The sequence below is a fragment of the Dreissena polymorpha genome, chromosome 13 (assembly GCF_020536995.1).
Source record: "Dreissena polymorpha isolate Duluth1 chromosome 13, UMN_Dpol_1.0, whole genome shotgun sequence".
Classification (NCBI taxonomy): domain Eukaryota; kingdom Metazoa; phylum Mollusca; class Bivalvia; order Myida; family Dreissenidae; genus Dreissena; species Dreissena polymorpha.
In genome coordinates this window covers 35,374,365-35,395,547 of record NC_068367.1, presented here as the reverse complement: position 1 = coordinate 35,395,547, position 21,183 = coordinate 35,374,365, and the positions used below count along the sequence as shown (strand labels likewise).

General features: G+C 35.0%; 2 protein-coding genes across 2 annotated transcripts in view; both read left to right on the top strand.

The window, feature by feature from the left end:
- Nucleotides 1–243: 243 nt before the first annotated feature.
- LOC127854578 (sodium-dependent glucose transporter 1B-like) lies at nucleotides 244–12,707 on the top strand. The gene is made up of 6 exons (XM_052389641.1): nucleotides 244–263; nucleotides 1,408–1,760; nucleotides 7,241–7,312; nucleotides 9,100–9,255; nucleotides 10,260–10,433; nucleotides 11,691–12,707. Exons 1-6 carry the CDS (start codon nucleotides 244–246, stop codon nucleotides 12,521–12,523), a joined length of 1,608 nt encoding a protein of 535 aa, XP_052245601.1. The 3' UTR covers nucleotides 12,524–12,707.
- The window catches only part of LOC127856547 (sodium-dependent glucose transporter 1-like), a 139,904-nt gene continuing 123,305 nt past the window's right edge, over nucleotides 4,585–21,183 (top strand). Inside the window, exon 1 of the mRNA XM_052392829.1 lies at nucleotides 4,585–4,596. The gene's annotated coding sequence lies outside the window, so the exon portion shown is untranslated. The remainder of the gene's footprint in view (nucleotides 4,597–21,183) is intronic.

Below are 21,183 nucleotides of genomic sequence, written 5' to 3'. Positions count from 1 at the left end.
ACGAACTTGTAAAGCACTACTAAAGATATGACCACCCTCCAGTCCGCTGTTGATTATCTCTCAAAGTGCAATGAAAAAGATTAGTGAAACTTGTGACGAATGAAAATAGTGAACTTAGTTGACTTTACTTTCAGGACCCAAGGATGCGTGATTTATTTCAAACATATCCCGGATTCCTGTGTAAAGATGCCACGAACAAGGTGAACGATTTTCGAATGCCCTTGTATGTACTTCTTATAGAACATGGAAATGGACAGAGTGAGGTAGTTGGAATGTGGTTAGTTGCAGACGAGACAGAAGAAATGATAACATAAATGGTAAGAATATTTAAAGAACAAAACCCTAGCTGGGATAAAGTACAAACGGTCACGTCGGACAAAGATTTTGTATAGAGAGAGGTTTTTAAGAAAGAGCTGTCCCAAGCAAAGCTCAAAATCTGCTTGTTTGATGTGCTTAGGACTTTCCGCAGAGAAAATAACAAGTGAGAAACTTGGTGTGAATAAACGCCATATAGACACTATATTTTGGAGATTTTCCAGAAACTTGCATACTCATCTACACTGAATCAAACAAGGCGCTACTGATGGAGACACATAATCATCAAGCAATTGAATATTTCCGTCAGGCTTGGGATCCCATCATCACCAGTGGGCCATCGGTCAGGCTATGCTCCTTGGGTTACAATACCAACAATCGACTTGAAAGTATCAATCAGAAAATCAAACAAGTCGTTAACAAAAATGCCAAATTTGATGAGTTTGCATTATAGTGTTCTTAAACATTCACAGAACTCAGATAAACGGATAATATGCAAAGTGACCGCTAAAGTGCCTATTGTAGCCCATTCAGTCGACTCGGTTGTTGCTGATTAAAGAAAGAAATTTACTGAATACGCGTATTCTTTGGTTAAGAAACAGATGAAAAGGTCTGAGAAAGTAGAGCTTGAATTGGTTGAAGATGGTCGCTATAAGATTAAAAACACAGATTCTAGTGTTGCAGACTCCAAATGTGAGTGTGCATTTTGTGTGCAATATCAGTTGCCATGTAAACACGTATTCTCAGCAAGAAAGCAGCTGCACATGAACCTGTTCGACAGAACACTTATAAACGAACGTTGGTCGAAACGTCATAACTTGGGTACTTTCATGAGCTATCAGCATAAAAAGCATGTGACACATTCTGTTCTTTCTCCACGTGCAATAGTATAATCGCAGCAACAGCGATATACACATGTACAGCAGCGTATCATGTTACACAAAAACTAGCCTCTTGCGCAGCGGAGGTTACAGGACATATGATTGACGTACGACTTAAGCAATTAACAACCTAACTACGAGCTTGGGAACAGGGAGAAGAAGTTGTGATTGAAACAACATCCCAACATCATGAACTTGCAATTGACAACAGATTACCCGACTTAGAGACAGTAACAGAAATACCACCATCCTCGTCCAGCGGCGATGACGACGGTGTTCCCATTGTAGCTGTGGCAATGGCTGAAGGCCTCAATTCAGTGGGTATCACAACAGTTAGTGATACAAGTGCAATTGTATCAGTGCGGTCTTTACCAGCCGAAAGTGACGCGGGGGCTACATCGGCTGTTACTGAGGAAACCACTGATAACAATCGCGGGAGGCGTGATAATGACACTGTCAACGTTCCAGAAGACAATGGTGCAGAGCCTATGCTATCAAATTACACAGCGGAAGGTGAACGTGCAACAAGCAGCGATGTTGTGATTTCAGCATCATCAGACTTAGGTACCATAACGCTCCCGCCACATATCCGGAAACGAGGCAGCCCTGAAGGATCTGAATTAAATGTAGTTGGTTTACCGAAAAAGAGACTCAAACTTTACCGTCGACCAGTCCCTTTTTGTCAGTTAGAAACAAGTATAAAAGACAAACTTATATTGAAATGGTTTGTTGATGATGCTGTTGCCGAGCGGTGCACTATTTCGGAAGAAAAACTAATAACAGAAGAGGAGGTCATTGAAACATGCATTGACTGTATCGAGAAATATTTTGAACCGGACGCATTGGTTGCTTTGTTACATGTTCTTGACAGTGTTAAATTAATGTCTATTACATGTAAAGTTTGCAATGAGGAGTTAGATACTAGATGTGTTTGCTGCGAATTGTGTCTCGGCTTGTTCCATTACCATTGTTCACCAATATCGGATACTCCTAAAACGAAGTTATGGTTCTGCACTGAATGCTCTACATAAAGGGTATAGGTTGTCTTATACACGTTCACACGATGCATATTCTCAATGTAGAGAATGTTGTACTTTACTAAAGATTTTAAAACTAAATGCGTTTGCATTACGATCTGTCTCTGAGTTGGTTCAATTTCCATTATGCATCAATATCGGGTACTCCGAGAACAAAGTCATGGTTCTGTAAATAATGTATAATCTAGATAAGAGTTATAGGTTATCTTAAATGATTAAGACAATAAAAGTTTGAGTACGTATGTACGACTTAATATGCACATGGTCCATATTCTCGGTGAAGAGAAAGTTGTACATATTGATTCAAACTTTTATATATTCCCACAAACTATGCTTCTGATCAAATTAAAGACAATTATCATTGTTGCATTCGGTTTGAGCGAACCGTGTCATATTAATGTATATATCGGTGGATTTAGTGAAGTGTGTACATGGTATAATTTCTCATGCATCCCGCATGGCGGTTATTTTAAGTAACATGATATAAGATATGAGCAACTTCATATGTCACACATGCGAAAAACAAAGACACGGATAAGCCTGTGTATTCACAGTCTAATCAGCGTCTTTGTTTCCGCTGCATCATTACTAGAAATTACAAATTAAAAAGCAATCGTGGTAGTTCCGAAGATTTATTTGTATGCATAGTCGACATCGCATGTATTATGCACAATCGTCGTGAAATGGTGCCTTATATTGTTAAAATAGGGTATATAGCTTCATGTTGTAAATGCTTTTGTCAACCGCTATTATCTGAAAGCAATCAAATCATATTTAGTTGTTTTCTATAATACTTTTTTACATTAGTGTCAATTTGCGTTTCCCATTCTCTTTTATCGTTTTATCATTGTCACGTTAAGTTTCCGTTTATTTGTTTTGTTATCAACTTTTCTCATTGTGATGTCGCAATTTTCATTGAATAAGTTAAGATTATTTACTATATATTTAATGTATAAATTTAAAATGTGCATGTACAATGCGTATGTATAAACTCCATAACTGTGATTTATATTGATTGCTGAAATGGTTTTTTGGCGAAATAAATTTACATTGTCATATATGCCTTTTTTACGCCCTTAATATATTATGAACGAATCGGATTTCCTACCACGACGAAACATAAACCAGACTGCATATTCCGTGACGACTACTACACGAGCTAGTCTTAAGGCTAGAAATTTTGTAATGTCACTATATACGTAGCTAAAACAAATGCACTGATTATCTTTCGGGACGTTAATGTAGCGAAAAACAATTATCATCTAATCAGCCTGCGTGGTAGCACACACTTTTAAGTACATGTATTAGCACGTTTTCCCATGACGCATTTCAGAAATATGCAAGTAGATCAATTAATAAGCAATATATTTATTTGTTATAACAGCCGTACGGCTAGACAATCCCCATAAGAAAGGCTATACGTAAACAGCCGTACGACTAGCCAATACAGGCTAGTCGTACGGCTAGCCTATTGGCTAGTCGTACGGGGCCGTTCGACTAGCCACTGCCTTTGCCAAATTCTTTAAGCGTGATAAGAAGGTTGTTGAGTTTACGTGGTATCGTCTCTCACTCTGAATATAATACAGCGAGGTACTTGCGTGTGAATAACACATATTTTGGATACGTGCTACATCTTATGGTTTACCATGCTTAATTCTGTTTTCTTTTCAGTCACCTGTGTTCTGAATGTCTAATTTATTTAATGATTTTGTTTTATTTTCATAATGATCAGGTTAAAGTTAAAGGGATACCCACTCAGTTATCCAGATTAATTTTAAGGATGATCCGGGGCCATGCTGATAATAGCAACTGTAGTTATTTATTGAAAATTATTTTTGTGAAAACAAGTGACTTTTAACGTATTGTCTATTATATTTTCGTTAACAAATAGCACGATGGACTTGACCACAGATAAGTGCCATTGAGAGACCAGTAAAATTCAGGATACTATTTTCTTTACTGGCAAAATCAATTTAATTGATACGTCATTTAATGTCATTTATAAATTGCAACAGATTATTAGCCAATGCTAAAAATCCCAAGAGATGTGTGTAATTCCAAAAAAATTCTGACATTTAGACTACCTCTCAATATTTTCTCCTTTTTTCCCAGCCATTATCTGTTGTTTTTTGCTTATAATTATACAGCTGTGATGTTTTTTGGTTATAATTATACAAAAGCATTGTTTTGTTTTCTAATCTTCCCAGAACCATGATAGTACCATTGAAGGATGAAAATAAAAAGTCTATCTGACGTTATCCATCATGAATACAACGATGAAACTTATAACCATGTCTCAATAATGGCATCTCAACCAGCGGATACGGATGCATTTCTTCCTGAAGAGGACATTAAGCAAATTGGTTGGTAAATAATTGTGATATCAGAGGAGCCTAAAAATAAGAAAGTTTTGGTTGCAAAGAAGCTGATGCAAAACAAATATTTTCTGATGTAACATATTTACCCGTATTGTAGAGACATTTACAAGCAATTACATGTCCATAGTTCAAATTCAGTGTCCAAATGTTCAAAAATTGTGACTGAAATTGATAAATAGTTAAATACTCAGTCCATTCTTAAATAATTGTGAAAATTATTCGTAATTGGCTTCGGGTAACTCATGAAAACTACATCCCGCTTCAAACCCTGCCCGAAGCCAATCTCATGTACGCTCGTAAATGTTCAGATATTGTTGTGGAAAATTCACATGGAATATTTTGCCGCGCTAAATATAAAAATTAGTATTTTGTATCTCGTTAAATCTATGTTAGCAGACCACATCTAGTGTTGACAATTTAGCTATTGATGTAATAAAACCTTGCTTATTTATGTGGTTAATTTATTTTTCGAAATATTTTATGAAATATTCGTTGCCTTGGAGTGTTTATGGAGCTTTAAAAATGTGCCAATGTACATTCACTGTATTGGACTTCAAAACTATTTATTATTAAGGCATAGCATTTGAGAATGTTCATGGTAAAAAATGCTATGTACAAACAAATGAAATGTACAATGTTTTCATCACAAGCTATCATATAATAAAACAAAGGCAGCAAATTTTTACAATGCTTACCAAACACGTTCTTTTGCCAAGTCAGTTTGAGTTTATTTTACCAGTTAGGATATATTGAAAACAATTTAAATTCTTAAATTAAGTTCTAATAGTATAAAAAAGACTATTTAGGAAATATTTTTATACTGCTTGTTTAAATATGATTTTGAAGGTTGTGCTGGGGAAGTAGATATGGCGTCAGCCTAGTGATCTGGAGGTTAAAGGTTTGATCCTTACTGAGGGAGGATTCACAAGTTCTCAGTTTAAGACAACATCTACTAGTTTTTTTTTAAACAAACTGACTATATAATGTCTCAGTAAACATAAGGTTTTTGATGCAATCCCGCTAGATTAAATAGATTTTAAAAACATTGTTTTTTTCTTCTTGATAATTTTCAGACAAACACCCTGACACAGTAGAAGCAAACGTCAAGCCTGATAACTACAAGCATTTGCGACTTTGTGCTAGACTTAAAGTAGACTTGCCTTACCGACGAAGATTTATTCATTCCTTTTTGCTTTTCTGGGCTTATTTAGGCTTGGTAAGTTTGCAGTTTTACAATAAATAAGTTAAGCCATTTTATTTCGACATTATCGTGTTTCTAATTCAATATTTTATATCACCTCGTAATGCCCCCATGGACGTAACATGTTCAACAGGGTCATTCAGTATGAATCCCTTAGTTGGTTGTTCTCACAAACTGAACGTCCATTGCGATCGATAAATATACATGTTGATATTTCATCTTATATCTTGTGTTGATAAGAAGATTGTATTGTCTGAAATGTTCCATAAACTTGAATTATGTATTATGAAATCAATGTAACATCATAATAATTATCTTGATATTATAATTGTCATATTGATTTTTGTTTTGGTTGTCAGAGATTGAACTTTCATTGCGAGTTCAATGGTTATGGATGTGTGACCTTTTCATCTGGAACACTCTAGGGTCATCACAACTCATATTCAAATAACCGCATCGTTTTTATCAAAAGGTAAATATAGGCTACAAAAATTGACCCCAATTGATGGCAAAAGCACTTTCCAGCTGTCTCTGATTTTGCTGATACAGCTTTTTTGCTTTTAATGATTACTTAAATTTTGAGACTCGCTCTGTAAAAAGGGATATTATGCATGTGCGTTAAGTGTCGTACCAGATTAGCCTGTGCAGTTCGCACAGTATAATCAGGTTGACATTTTCCGCCTCAATTTGGATATCCTAAAAGCAAAAAGTGCTTTCCCTGATTAGCCAGTATGGACTGCACAGGCTAATCTGCGTTGCCACTTTTTGCACAAACATTAAACCCTGTTTTCACAGAGCGGGGCTCGACATCCCAACTGTTTTTGCTTCTCTACAGGGATTTATGCTGGGACAAACAGGGCCATCGTTGGCAGACCTACGGCAGATTGTTAACCAAGACCTTGAGTCCGCGTCGTGGCTGTTTACTATCTGTGCCATCGGATACGTGCTTGGCTCTTTTCTTGGGGGTATATAAGTTTTTAGAGTTTCTTACATTGAATAATAGTATAATTGTTTTTGGTGGGTATGTTATTTGTGGCTGTTACTGTGGGTGATAATAAATTGAAGGGTATATTTACGGTACATTTTTCAAAGAAGTATGAGTGAAAAGCAGCAGTATTGAAATTCACTAATTTTGTCTGAGAGCAGAATGTAAGGGTTGAATGGAAAAATACTCTTGTTTTACACTCAAACTGCAGACTCTAGGTTTGTATGTAAAACCGTTCCTAATTACTCAACATTTCTATGTCAAACATCGGTTCTCTAGTTCAGGACTTGCTGTGGTATTCGCAAAATGAGCCAATGGCTTCAAATATCGAATTTTGGCTAAAGAAATTTCCATTTGGCGACAACATTTTCTTCGTACTCACCTTTAAAATAAATATCCAAAATAATAAGAATTCAGACATTGAAAGGTAAATTTGGCTGCAGAAAGTATTGAGCCAGAGGAAGCAATGGCATTCAACCTGCAGGCTCTAGATGAGAGTGTCAAACTGGTCATAAGTACTTAACATTTCTTATTAAAATACTTGAGTTTTGCACTTTCTCAGTATACTCAATATTGAATGTGAAACTGTCGTAAATCATTAAGATTTTTATTTGGGATACTCTAGTTAATCACTCCACCCACACTCCTACACAATATATGTTTTTTCCATCTCATAAGTAAAGTCAAACTGGCTTTTGCAAACAGCATAAAACCAGAACAGCCTGCAAGTAAGTGACTCGCAGTCTGTTACGGTTTTATGCGGTTAGCTGCTTATCAGTATTTTGGGTTAGATATGAAGTATGTTAAACTTGAATGTAGTTGAAAAGGTATTAAATTAAATTTAATTTACTTATGGACTACACAATGATAAATATGTGTTACTGAAGGGTAAATGGTTAAGCGCACCTGTGCAATGCAAATAGTGAGCTTTTGTGACCATCTTTAGACCGTCCTAGTTCCTCATAAATCGGTCTTCCTTGAATTTTTCATTCAAACACCATATCCTGCTAATCCTCAGACCAGATGTTAATGTAAGTTTACAGGAACTACATGTTGGTGATTCTCTTTCAAAATTTTCTGCTGCATATGTAGGTTAATTGGGCTTGAAATAGATTTTTATAATGAACACTTGAATGAAAACTATTATCGGAAACCAAAAGTTTTAGGATTAGATATTTGGTGGGTTGCATCGTATAGAGGTGCTATACCAAAATTGTTCTAGTCTAGCCCCTGGGATCAAAAATACCCATCCAACAGGGGTCACATGGTTTCAATAGACTTATCTTCTACTCTGAAACAACATGTCCCTGACCATTTTATTATGTGACATCAGATTGAGACCTTCTAGTAAGTAAGTTTGCATGAAGCCCCTGGGTTTAAAACTGGCAAAACCCCATGGATCAACACATTTAAATAGACTTCTATAGTAAATTACTTTAAACATCTTCTCTCAAAATATAAGGATTTTTGAAGTAATATTTAGTTTGTGACATTTTATAATAGTTCTATAGCAATTTAAAGTTAGGCCCCTTGAGTAATAACTGCCCACGCGCAAGAAGTTGTTTAATTTGTAAACACTAAAGTAGATAACTGGGGTCAAACTGGCCATTTTCCAATACACTTGTTAGCAATCAAGGTCCATATTGGCAGTAATGTTTGTTTTTAACTTGCTGTAACACGTGTATGTCCGAATCTCTCATTTCAGATTTATAAAAAAGTTAATTTTTATCAAGCTGCGCTATGGACAAAAGGTGCTTAATATGTCAGCGATTTTTTTGTGCCCCACATGGGAAAATTATCGGTACCAGTCCATTGGGAAAAATGTGCGCGAAAAACCCTGAAATTGGGAAAAAAATGTTTTTGAAGTCTTCATTTTGGAAAAATTTATTTATTTGTTTGCTACCAGATACTTGAAAATTGATAACTTATTGTTGCCAAGTTGTCAATATTATATTTTCTTGTTTGAAACCTCAAATTGAGAATTTGTTTCGACAGCAATTGCAAGATTAATATTTTTTCCTAATTCCTGATATGGGAAAGTGCCGCTTTCCGGTACTTTATAAAGAAGGAAAAAAATCGTTGTATGTATGTGTAAAATGTTGACCCAGATTAGCCTTTGAAGTTCGCACAGGCTAATCAGGGATAACATTTTTCGTCTGGACTGGATGTTTGTTTAAAAGAGTCTTCTTTCGAACACAAATTCTAAGAAAGCGGAAAGAGTAGCAATTTTCGCACAAGCATTACCGTAAGCCCAGTTCTCCTAGAATGCGGCTCAATTGAATTTCACGTGTCCCTTCTTCAGGGGTTCTCTACGACAGATTTGACAGGCTATTGCTGTTAGCACTCTCCTGCTTCCTCATGGGACTGTCCACTGGATTCGTGCCCTACTGTGAGAGCTTCCCCTTGATGCTGATCATGCGTTTCTTGGCAGGACTTGGATGCGGGGGTCTGGATACAGGTGCAGTGTGTTTTGTTTAACATTTTGGAAATGGTCTTGGGGATCTTTGGACTGAGAAAAATCACGTTGTTATGACTAAAATCATTGAATTGGTTCTGTTTGTTTTTGCTGACAAACGCTTTAAAATTAAGAATGAACATGTTTTCAATCTTAAATGTAACAAGGTTCAACTTATATACCTGGATGGATGATGAACTCAATGTTGAGATTAATTGCAAAAAGCGGGTTAAAAGGGAGGGGGATAAAATCTTATTGGGAATGCTATTATATTTGGGAAAAATATATACTTTGTGTTTGGGAATTTGGTCGTAATTTGACCAAAAACACACTGATGTGTGTTTTAGTAGAAGTCAAATGATATTTCAATAGTTATGCATTTTTGGCAGGACTTGGAGCTGGAGGCCTGGACATTGGCTTATTTATGTTGAAGTCAATCATACTATAATACCGTATTTAACCATTTTTAACGCCCACCCAGATTTTGAATGCCAACATGGAGGGGAAAAAGGAATCAGACAAAACATGCCGCCATTTAACTAGTGTTCAATCACTTAGCCTGCGTAATTGGAAACCTTTATTTTGTATTGTGTTTCTGTTGACGTCAATCATATTGTAAGAGCCTTGCTCTGGGGAAAAGGGAGCTCAATCCATGTGCTTAAAATGTCGTCCCTGATTGGACTGTGCAGCCCGCATAGGCTTATCAGGGACAACACTGTCCGCATTGACTACATTTTTGTAAAGAAGAGATTTTCCTTGAACAAAAATTCCATGAAAGCAGAAAGAGTGTCGTCCCTTTCTTGGCTGTTTGTTCCGCTGTCAAGATTTTATAGGACTGGTCCCAGATTAGTGAAAAAGTATACTGTTCCTTTAAGTTTGATAAATTCTAGAAATCAGTTATTGAGAAAACTTGTTGTTTTCAATTTCCTAGGTGGCAACGCAGGTATAGGTTTGATAAATTCTAGAAATCAGTTATTGAGAAACATTTTTTGTTTTCAACTTCCTAGGTGGCAACGCAGATATAGTTGCAATATGGGGTGCTGAAGGGAGACCTTTCATTCAGGCATGGCATGCCTGTTTCGGATTTGGAGGAATTATCGCCCCTCTGGTAACAGAACCGTTCCTCTCCAAGAAATTTGAAGTAATTTCCAAGCTCAACGTAACTGGGGCCAATACAACTGGTTTGTACTTTTGTTATTGTAATACTTTTACGTGATTTTATGATATAGTTGTACAAAGTTTGTACTATACATCTGAAAAAAGTTTTAAAGGGGATATTTTAGAGACACGCTGTTAAAGGTTGATTTGTCTGTCCATTTGACTGATGCATTAACTGTTTTTAAAAGTTTTTAGAGCAAAGTGCTTTCACTTTTCTAAAATAATTAAATTGAAATTGTCATCTAAATGAAATGTGCAGGTAAAATACACTATTTTTCATATCCAGTTATCCGCACTTTTCTGAGCTTTTGGCCTTTAACCCTTTCTGCCATAAGAAGCAAAGTGAAAATGGCATCCGCAACCAGCATAAAACCAGAACAGACTGCGAGTAACTCACAGTCTCACAGTTCAGGTTTTATGCTGTTTGCTGCTCATCAGTAACTAATGGTTGGAAATAAAGCCTTTAAAACTTAAATCTAGTAATCAAGGTATTGAGAGCAACAAAATAAATTATACAAACTAGAGCTTTGTCACAAACATGACTAAAAATACCCGCACCACTTTGCTACAGACTTAGCAGCCTTACTCATGGATAATTTTAACTCTTTACCACTTAGATACGTATTTTGACGCATGTGAAGTCTCTGATAGCAAAAAATAATTTCAAGTTTTTATCTCCTGATACTGAATGTACAGCGCTTTTTTCCCTTTTTATAAAGTACCTGTACAATTCCACAAAATTCCCAATTGCGACCTGAAAAAATACCAACACGAATTGACATTTTGTAAATTTTGTTTTAAAAGTGCATTGTCTGCATTTGAACGAATGACGTGGGAACTGGAAACTGAACATATAAAGCCAAAATGCATGTAAATAAATATTTGCATTAGTTTGTGCAATTAATACCAAGCAATTATAAAGACCAATAATTCCCAAATCGAAGATTTAATGACGCAAATTTTCTAAATGTCAGGGGTTTTCTTGCTAATTTCTCCAATTGGAACGGTACTGGTACTTTTCCAAATTAAGGAAAAGAAATTGCTGTGTATGAAGAATTATTATATATTGAAATATAATGATATTATTTCAATAATCTAATGATTGCAGAAATAGAAGAATTATTATTGTCCATTTTAATAATTATAATCTCGCCACTTTGTTGCAAAAAAGTACCATGTGCTTTTTAATTTCAATGCCACATGGTACATTTTTGCACCAATTATGTTACTAAAGTATTGACTTTATAACTTTTACGAAGTAATCATATTGTCATTTTCAGAGACTTCAACAGTATACGGTAAAACAAGCATCCACTATTCCTATCTCATCTCCATGTTCGTCATTTGTTCGGGAGGAATACCATTCTTGATGATCTTTGTTCGCAACAAGTGTTCGAAGAAGACTAGAGACATGGTCGCTCCTAGACTCAACCAGAAACGACCTGACAAGCTATCTTTGTGGCTAAAAGCCTTTTTGTGTATCTTACTTTCACTTTTGAGTCTAGTGTATTGCGCTGTGGAAGACACGTTCTCGGGTTTCCTAGCAACGTTTTGCGTAGATTATCTCAAATGGGATAAAGGTATAAGTAGTTTTGCGACGAGCTTACACTGGGTGGGATTCTCCATCGGACGATTTATGGGGATTTTCTTAGTTGTGTTCTTTCGGCCTGTGCAACTTATGTGCTCCTATCTGATATTCCTGATACTGGCGTTCATAGCTTTCACGGTATGTAGTGTCACATTAACAGAAATCGGCGTTTGGATCTTCATTCCCTTTGCTGGTTTTTCGATGTCCGTGATTTTCCCGTGCATTTTCATGTGGACCGAAGAAAGCATTTTGAAAGTGACTGGAAAAATATCCTCTATGCTTTTGGTAGCTGCGTCGTCTGGACTGCTTATCAATCCTTTAATAGTTGGTTACTTGATGCAAAATATCAGCCCGGTGGCTTTTGTTTTCGTTTTATTGACGGAATGCTTCCTTTGCTTTGGAACATTTTTGCTCATTTTCTTGCTGGTGAAAAAGTTTATTAAAAACCCTCCGAGTAGCGCTGACACAGAAATTGTGGTTTCCCCTTCAACGGAAATGCAACCATTTACTGCTAATTCTGATTAACAATTTATCCTTCTAGCTATAAATACTATAACTATGATCAATAACTTTGAAACCAATATTATTGGTCTGCAACTAGTTTTCGTTGATGCACTCAACACGATATCAAATGTTCAACAAACTATTTCGTCGGACCAAATTTCATGCCAAGACATGAATATAATCCACAGTATAATCCTATTGTTTTCTCATGCCTTACATAAATGTTTTCAGGATATAAAAAATGGTTTTAAATACCTTTAACTATGTTGATTGTTATCAGCTAAACGATGTTCAAATCTCTGATACTTTTGAATATTTACTACTGTTTGCAGCTAAAGATAGGCATACACATCCAGGTGTCATTTTTCCTTGTTCAAAAATTGTTGCGGCTTCTTCCTTCTTTGCACAAAATGATTTGTGCCTGAATTCATCAAACAAGTCTAAGGCTTGAGTCTAAGATAAAAGAATATTCTTTAAATTGATTTATTCAAGAATTGCTTGAATTTTCAGTCAAACTTGGAATTTAACACTTCTATGTATATCATTCTTCATGTAAAACATTTCGTTAATTACATAATCAGCAGTGGTAGTTTGTTTATGTGCAAACACTGAGCGCATTTTGTCTGGTTCTAAGTGTCTTTATTTTTAAGTCTAATAATGATTGATGACAAGCCCGGAATGTAAAATTGTATGATTCTATGTCTCTAAAGCTTGTTATCAAAGATATGGTGAAATTAATACTTGTTATACCCTCACAAACGAAGTTTAGCGGGGTATATATGAGTGAACTTTTCTGTCGATCTGTCTGTCTGTCTGTCGGTCAGTCGGTCCGTATTAAGTGTCCGCTCTCTCATTCAAGTTGTTTTATCCGATCTTCACCAAACTTGGTCAGAAGTTGTATCTAGATTATGTCTAGGTCAAGTTTGAATATGGGTCATGCCGGGTCAAAAACTAGGTCACGGGGTCACTTAGTTCGTTTTAAACATATAGCATGTTGTCCGCTCTCTAATTCAAGCAGTTTTCATCCAATCTTCATCAAACTTTGTCAGAAGTTTTATCTAGATGATTTCTAGGCCAAGTTTGAACATGGGCATGCCGGGCACAAAACTAGGTCACGGGGTCACTTAGTGCGTTTTACACATTCAGCATGGTGTTCCCTATTTCAAGTACTTTTCTTCCGCTCCTTATGTGGGGGTATTCGTGATGTCTGTGACAAAGCTCTAGTTTGTTTTGTTTTCATTTTGCATCAAAAAGTTACAAGTATTGTGCTCTGGTTTGTATCCAATCATTGATTAGTTTAATGGTGGTTTTATTCAAATTGATTCTCTTTAATTGTTATGTATCATAAATTGTAATGTTATGAGGTTAAGTTTTATTTGCACTACCCTTTCCCACTCAGAAGCAAAGTAAATCTGGCTATTTGCAAACAGCTTTAAACCAGAACAGCCTGTGAGTAACTTGTAGTCTGTTCAGGTTTTATGCTGTTTGCTGCTTATCAGTTTCTAAGGATTGGAAATGAAACCTTTAAAGCTTAAAAGTAATAAAAAATGTTTTTAATTTAATTTAAATTTCTTAGGGACTAAACATGCGTCAAAATACATGTCTAAGTGGTAAACTATGTATCTTTGTAGGTACAGTACATATCTAAGAGGTAAAATACGTATCTAAGTGGTAAAATACATATCTAAGTGGTAAAGGGTTAATTGTATGAGGTTTGGAGCTCCTTAAAACTGGTTTAAACCCTGGTGCTTTGAATTGACTATTCTGAGGTGTTGACACCAAGTTTATTTCATTGTTGTATACCTTGTGTCGCACTGTTTTTCAATTGGTTTCTTGCCATAGATAAAGGACCACAAAGTATATTTAGGTTTCTCTTCTTGTTTTGTAGCTGAAGTTTCACTTAATGTATATATTACCAATTATTACGATTTGTTTGTATCTTGTCTGACAGGAAGAGTTTCAGCACATGTGCATTTAATGACTCTCAACAAATTGTGTTCAGGTGTACATGTACGGTATATATTTATCTGTCAAACATATCCATATTTTGGGCAGTTGTGTGCTATGAAATTAAGGCAAATTGCGCAGTACGAGCCATTTTATTATTAGTTATTAGTGCAGTTTATGTAATGCCTCCTTGTATTATTTGCAACCATATGGGATTTATAATCATGCCTTTTGTTACATAATGAAGGAAATCGACTGTTATTTATGCTCGATTGGTCACTGTCGGCTCAGGTACTACTTAAATGTATCTCGGGTACTCTTAATTATACCTAAATGTACCCCGGGTACGGAAAATATGCTGAAACATACCGGGGAATTTTAAAGCTGCAGCGGTCGTTGTCGGCTATTTTTTTCTCAAATTAATTATGTGCTTATTTATGTGAATATTCTGTAAATTGTCCTCTATATTATCGAAACTTCTTCTCAAACAAGCAAGCTGAGACAGGTTTCGTTAAAACGGAATTTTGTTTTGTATTCTGTGGCGCGTTTTATGACATCGCATTTCGGGCGGGAATAAAACTCGGGTACAGTCTGAATTTAACCGGGAACTTATTACATGTAGTATATATTCCGTACTCGGGGTACATTTAAGTCTACTTAAGAGTACCTGTGGAACATTGCGTCCATTTGAGCGTTATTTATAATATGTATGCATGTACTTTTAAGACAATTTTGGTTATAGTTAAATATGGCTGTGGAAATTTGTGCATAAGTTATGCCAGAAGAGCTGATTTTTCCAGTGTTAGTTTTCCAAAGACAAAGGGACAATTTCACAATTTGGCTAAATGACAATTTTTTTTTATTTGTCAAATATTAAGTAAATAGCAAATGCATTTTATTCAAACAGGCAAATAAACACTCCTGACTGAGAAAAAATCAATATGTGTTTGTTAATGTATTATCATAAATTGAAATCGTAAATATTAAAAACCGCGTGGAATGCTTTTCATCAATAATCTAGCAAAAGCAACTTTTACCATCGCATGGCTTTAACAACAAATAAAAAACCATGTGGGGTGTAGTTGTAACGACTTAGTTTTTGCTATAGAGGTCCCAGGCTTGATCCTCGCTTGATACATGTTTTACTGTATTGTTTTCCATGTTATAATAATGATTTTTAAAAATCTGATTATTATAGTTTTATAAGTTAAATAATTAAATGACATTTTTCAAAAATGAGAACATCTGTGAACAAGTCCCTTTATTTTTTTAAATAAATATTTCATTTTGTCTTCCTTAAACTGTAAATTGGTATATTTATATATAAGTTTTTGCAAGGCAAATGTTTTGATAATTGTGATTTGTTCATGTTAATGAACGATTCTATTTTATCCATTTATATCATTGTTCAAATCCTGGATATATGACATATATTGTGTTCAATAAATTATTGTAATATTTGTATTTTTTATTGTTATTCTGAGTGTTTTTGCATTATCTCAGATCCTATTAAACTCTTTGTGTGCACACAATTTAATTGTTGTATTCATAAATGCATGTTATTTCATTACAGAGCACGTATTGTTATTCAATTTTAAATCGGATATAGTTAAGAATTTCTATGGCGTTTGACTTCCATCAAGAAGAAAACAGACAGCATTGGTCATTAGCATTTGTTTGAGTTTGATGTTGTCTTTTTTAATTTCTTCCATGTTAGCATTTTGTATTATATAGTTTACTTGTAATTCTAAACATAGGATAAACTGATAGGGCTAAGTGGACAACCTTTCGGTAATCATTTTTATTATTAATTCAAAGAAATACCCAATATTAATTACACAGGATTTTGTATAATTATTTGTGTATAACTATTTTAAAAAAAGTGTCGCTGTCTATCTCAGAGAATGGCTGAACCCCATGCTATCTAATATTTTGGTCATAGAATTATGGTTTAATGAAAATCAGGGAACAAATAAAAATCCTTTTTCATAATAATCCCTTACGTTACCAATTACTTATTAAAAACATAATATTGCATATTGGATAATATTTTTTTAATGTACTTGCCCTTAACGAAATAAATAGAAATTGTAGTATGAGTGCGCCTTTGCAAAATTGAGTTAATGGTATCAAACTCTTAGGTATATAAAAAAAACAATCAAAATGACATATTGAAATTGCATATCTAATTGTATTGTTTAGACATTGTTTATATGCCAAAGACAATTTAGTTTTAATTTGTGTTGTATGAAGATGTAAAATATTAATCTTGTACTATATTTTATTTGCCAATGACATTTTTCTTGATGGTTGTTTATTAGAGTTTTTAAGAGCTTATGCATATAAATGAGCTATACTTAATCACATTTATTTATGCTAAACAGTATAATATCGTGTGTTTTTACAATGTGCTCATGGTGAGCTTTTGTATCACTTTTTGTCCGTTGTGTGTCATGCGGCATCAATATTTGCCTTGTTAATACTCTAGAGGTAATATTAATTTATTGTCCGATCTTCATGAAATTTGTTCAGAAGATTTGTTCCAATCATATCTTGGATAAGTTTGAAAATAGTTTGGTTAAAAAACACGGCCGCTAGGAGGCGGGGCATTTTTCTTTATATGGCTATACTAAATACCTTGTTAGCACTCTAGAGGCCACATATATTCTCCGATCTTCATGAAACGTTGTCAGAACATGTGTCCCAATGATATCTTAGAGGAGTTTGAAAATGGTTCCGGTTGCTTGAAAACATGGCCGCCAGGGGGCGGGGCATTTTTTTCTATTATGGCACTATTAAAACCTTGTTAACACTCTAGAGACCACATTAATTGTCCAATCTTCATGAAACTTGGTCAGAAGATTTGTACAAATGATATCTAGGATAAGTTTGATTACAGTCTGGGTCTGTAGAAAAAAATGGCCGCCAAGGGCGGCTCATTTCTCCTTATATGGCTATAGTAAAAACTTGTTAACACTCTAAAAGTCACATTAATAGTTCACTCTTCATGAAAATTGGTCAGAACATTTGTTCTTATGATATCTGCACAGGTCAGTTCCTTTGTATCTCAGGTGAGCGACTTTGGGCCTTTCATTTGTTCATATGTTAAAGTATGGGTAAATACATTTATTTAATTCGGAAGTCGCCATGTTGTAGCGAATATGGTGTCGGCTAAAAGGTCACAGGTTTAATTCCCACTGTTGGAGAATTATTCAGATCTCCCCAAAATTGCTGCCAAAGAGACCGATTGTTCATTTGAAATTAACAACTTATTATGTTAACCACAAATATATTTCACAAATACTATTAATACTACTAATAATTTTAAAGTTATTAATATTATTAATGAAGATTATAATAAAATTACAGTAATAAAAGTATAAATAATAATATATAATTATAACAATAATTAAATGTATCATTTGATTGTTCAGTGTTGTACTTGTATACATGTATATGATATATCACCACTATAAAAAGGGCTTGATCACTAAAAGGGTCCAATTCACAGCATATTGGGGCATATATTATTGAGAAAATTTTAATATTTTAACACTTAAAAGTATACTTATAAATAGAACCATTCAAATTACGTTTATTTAGAACTAGTACTAGTATATCTTATATGTTAAGCAAATAGAACATTTTACAATTTCTGTGTTATCCTCCACCACTAAGAACAATTTACACCTTCTGTGTTATATCTCCTCTACCATTTAGAACATTTTACACTTTCTGTGTTATATAACCTCTACCATTAAGAACATTTTACACTTTCTGTTTTTATGTCATCTACCGTACAAGTTCAATCTATGTTGGTTATTATTGGGTTACTTTTACTTACTGCATCATGTTTGCAATATGGTGGGAAGTTGAAATTTTCCAGACATGGGTTCTATTTTTGAAAACTGTTTCTCATACTGAGGCTCGATTGGTCATTGTCGGCTCGGGTAAAACTTAATAAAAATACCCGGGTACTCATAAGTAGACTATATTGTAACCCGGGTAAGAAAATATAATAAAACGTACCCGGCAAATATTAGACAGTACCCAAGTTTTATTCCCGCCAAAAGTCCGATTTTGTAAAACAATACGAAACAAACTTCATTTTAAACAAAACCTGGGGAAAAAGTTACGTTTAGAATTAAAATAAAAGAAGAAGAGGAGTAATTTCTATTTGGTTATCATTATAAGTTGATTGCTTATTGATCAATAGTTGTTATTCGTAACTCTCCAGTCTGGGTTTTTCCGATATTTGAGCACGCGCGGTAGGTACAAGCAAAAGCTAACTAGCATATTTTAAAAGAGAGTGAATCAATAATTTCTCTAATCGCTGAGTAATAAACACCACTTTTTCTGCTCAAACGTTCGTTATAGTTGATAAAAATACCATGATTTAATCATTTTTCTTTAGATGAACTAATCTCGATCGTGTTTAATTTGTAAGAATACTATGTAACACGATATAATGCCGCATGTACATGTAAACAGCTTCGGTCACGTAAATATATCATTGCATATACTGTGCGTATATACAGCATACAGTTTTAATGGAAGTTTGTCAACGAAACTACCAAGACATTGACGCCATCGTATATATATTATAGTGTTCATATATATCTAAAATCTTTCAGACAAGTACCAACCAACAAAAACCTTACTACTCTCAGTCCATTCGTAGTACATGTACTAGAACTAATATATCGTTCCATATCAGTTGGATATTTATATGTCTATTGATACAGCTCTATTTTGATGCTTTTCTTTAATCTTATCTGAAAAGTAAAGAAAATTATACGCACAAGACATATGACCTTAAGATTAGAAGGCACATCACTAACGACCTTTACCGTACAGGTACTTTTTTTTGCTATATCTATAAAGCATGTCCAAAAAGCAAGAACATAAATAATTTGATTTTCATTTTTTGTATAGGTTCCTTCATTACCATACAGCTGACAAAGTATGTTTTTCATGTTAGCTACTGGACCCATTCGTATATGCGGCTGTACATCTGAACGGTGTATTTAGACTTTAATCCTGATTAAACGTCTGCCATACATGTATATCAATGTGTTATATTTGTTATCTGTAATTATTGATAATAATAGTCATATAATACCAACACAATACAGGGGCGTAGCTAGCATTTTTGAGCTGTAGGCCCGGATATGATACATTAAAACGGGGGGGGGGGCGGGGGACCTCCCCCTGAACATTTTTAAATCCTATAACGCCTGTGGTGAGATTTAAAACATATCTAGACAAATAATTAGATACGAAAATATAAGACTTTGGCCTGTTTTTCTATGATATTTTACTGTTTTATCTCAATGTCAGAGTACTAAATTTTACTGTATTATCTTTATACCAGAGAACTAAATTTTAAAACAATATGGAACAGAGAAACATATAAAAGTGTAACACTCCACTTATTCACAAGTCAAACCATGGAAATTCTTTCCAATAATACTGTCTGCATGTCTATAACGGCACCGTAACGTGTTGGGTGTAAAACCTACTAATAGTCGAGATATTACACTTAGTGTTCTAACAAGTGTATCAATTACATGAAATCAATAATTCTACACTAAACCAAGGCAAATGTGTTGACGATTGCAGCGATTGAAACATTCGTTTCTCCGTGAATGTGTTGGAATCCAAAGTCAGACAGCCTCTAACCAGGCATGGTGTTCTTATGAACGATTTTATACGTCGCATAAAACTGAAGGAACGCTCACAAGAGACTGAGGTAGCTCGCAATGTGAGCAGGATTGCTAGTACACGGTGTATAGCCGGGTATGCTGCCTTTGGTGTAACATCCAGAGTATCGATAAGAGCGCCTGGCTTCTGAGCGTTGTTGTTCCACCGTACCTTCCAGCGCCGAACTTCGCCCGCAAATACATATCTCGTCGAGTCTAAGTCGCTTTCACAACTCGTGAAGGTGCAAGGTGATCGACAAAGACGTTGTACAAGGAAATCAGCCAGTATGTCAACGGATCTCGTATAGCGTAGTTTGCCCTGTTCTACTGATTGGGATTTTGACGAGGTACACTTGCAACAGAAAGTCACGTGAAAAGAAGCGAGCTAGAATCAATGCATATAGAAAGAAGTAGAGTTGATAATTGGAAGATATGTCATTTGAACACGACCAGAATCCTAAGGATCATGTCAATATGAAATGCAGATTTCTAACACCTCACCTTAACTGGCCCCCCGTTGAATATAACCGTTGACTCCGTTGACTATAATATAGTCTCTCTATATAAATATATAGAGAGAGTATGCGATTAAGGGGAGGTAACCAATCTACACCTCATCCCTCAGGGTCAACATTTTAATGCGTTTTTCGAAGTTGAAGCAGTTTTATTGTTTTTCATGTTTCAAAAAAAAATGTAGTCCCGGCCTTCTGTGCCTAATAGCAGCTTCGCCACTGCAGTACTTGAATTATGACATTTCCTTAAAGAAACACTACTGTCGTTTAAATACTTATTATCCACTGGCTACTGAATGTGAAGCAAATCGGATATAGACGTTGCTTGTCATTACTTTATAAATGACAATGTTTGTTCCTCCCGCACGCACTCAGAAATCGGAAATACCCACATCGCGCGAGTTCCGAATTAAATTATTACAAGCGTTGTCGACCAGTGTCAGTTTTTTGTTGTTGTTTTTATACCAAATTTATATAGCGTCAGTTCATTAACTTGCATTACTTCCACTTGTTCTAATTT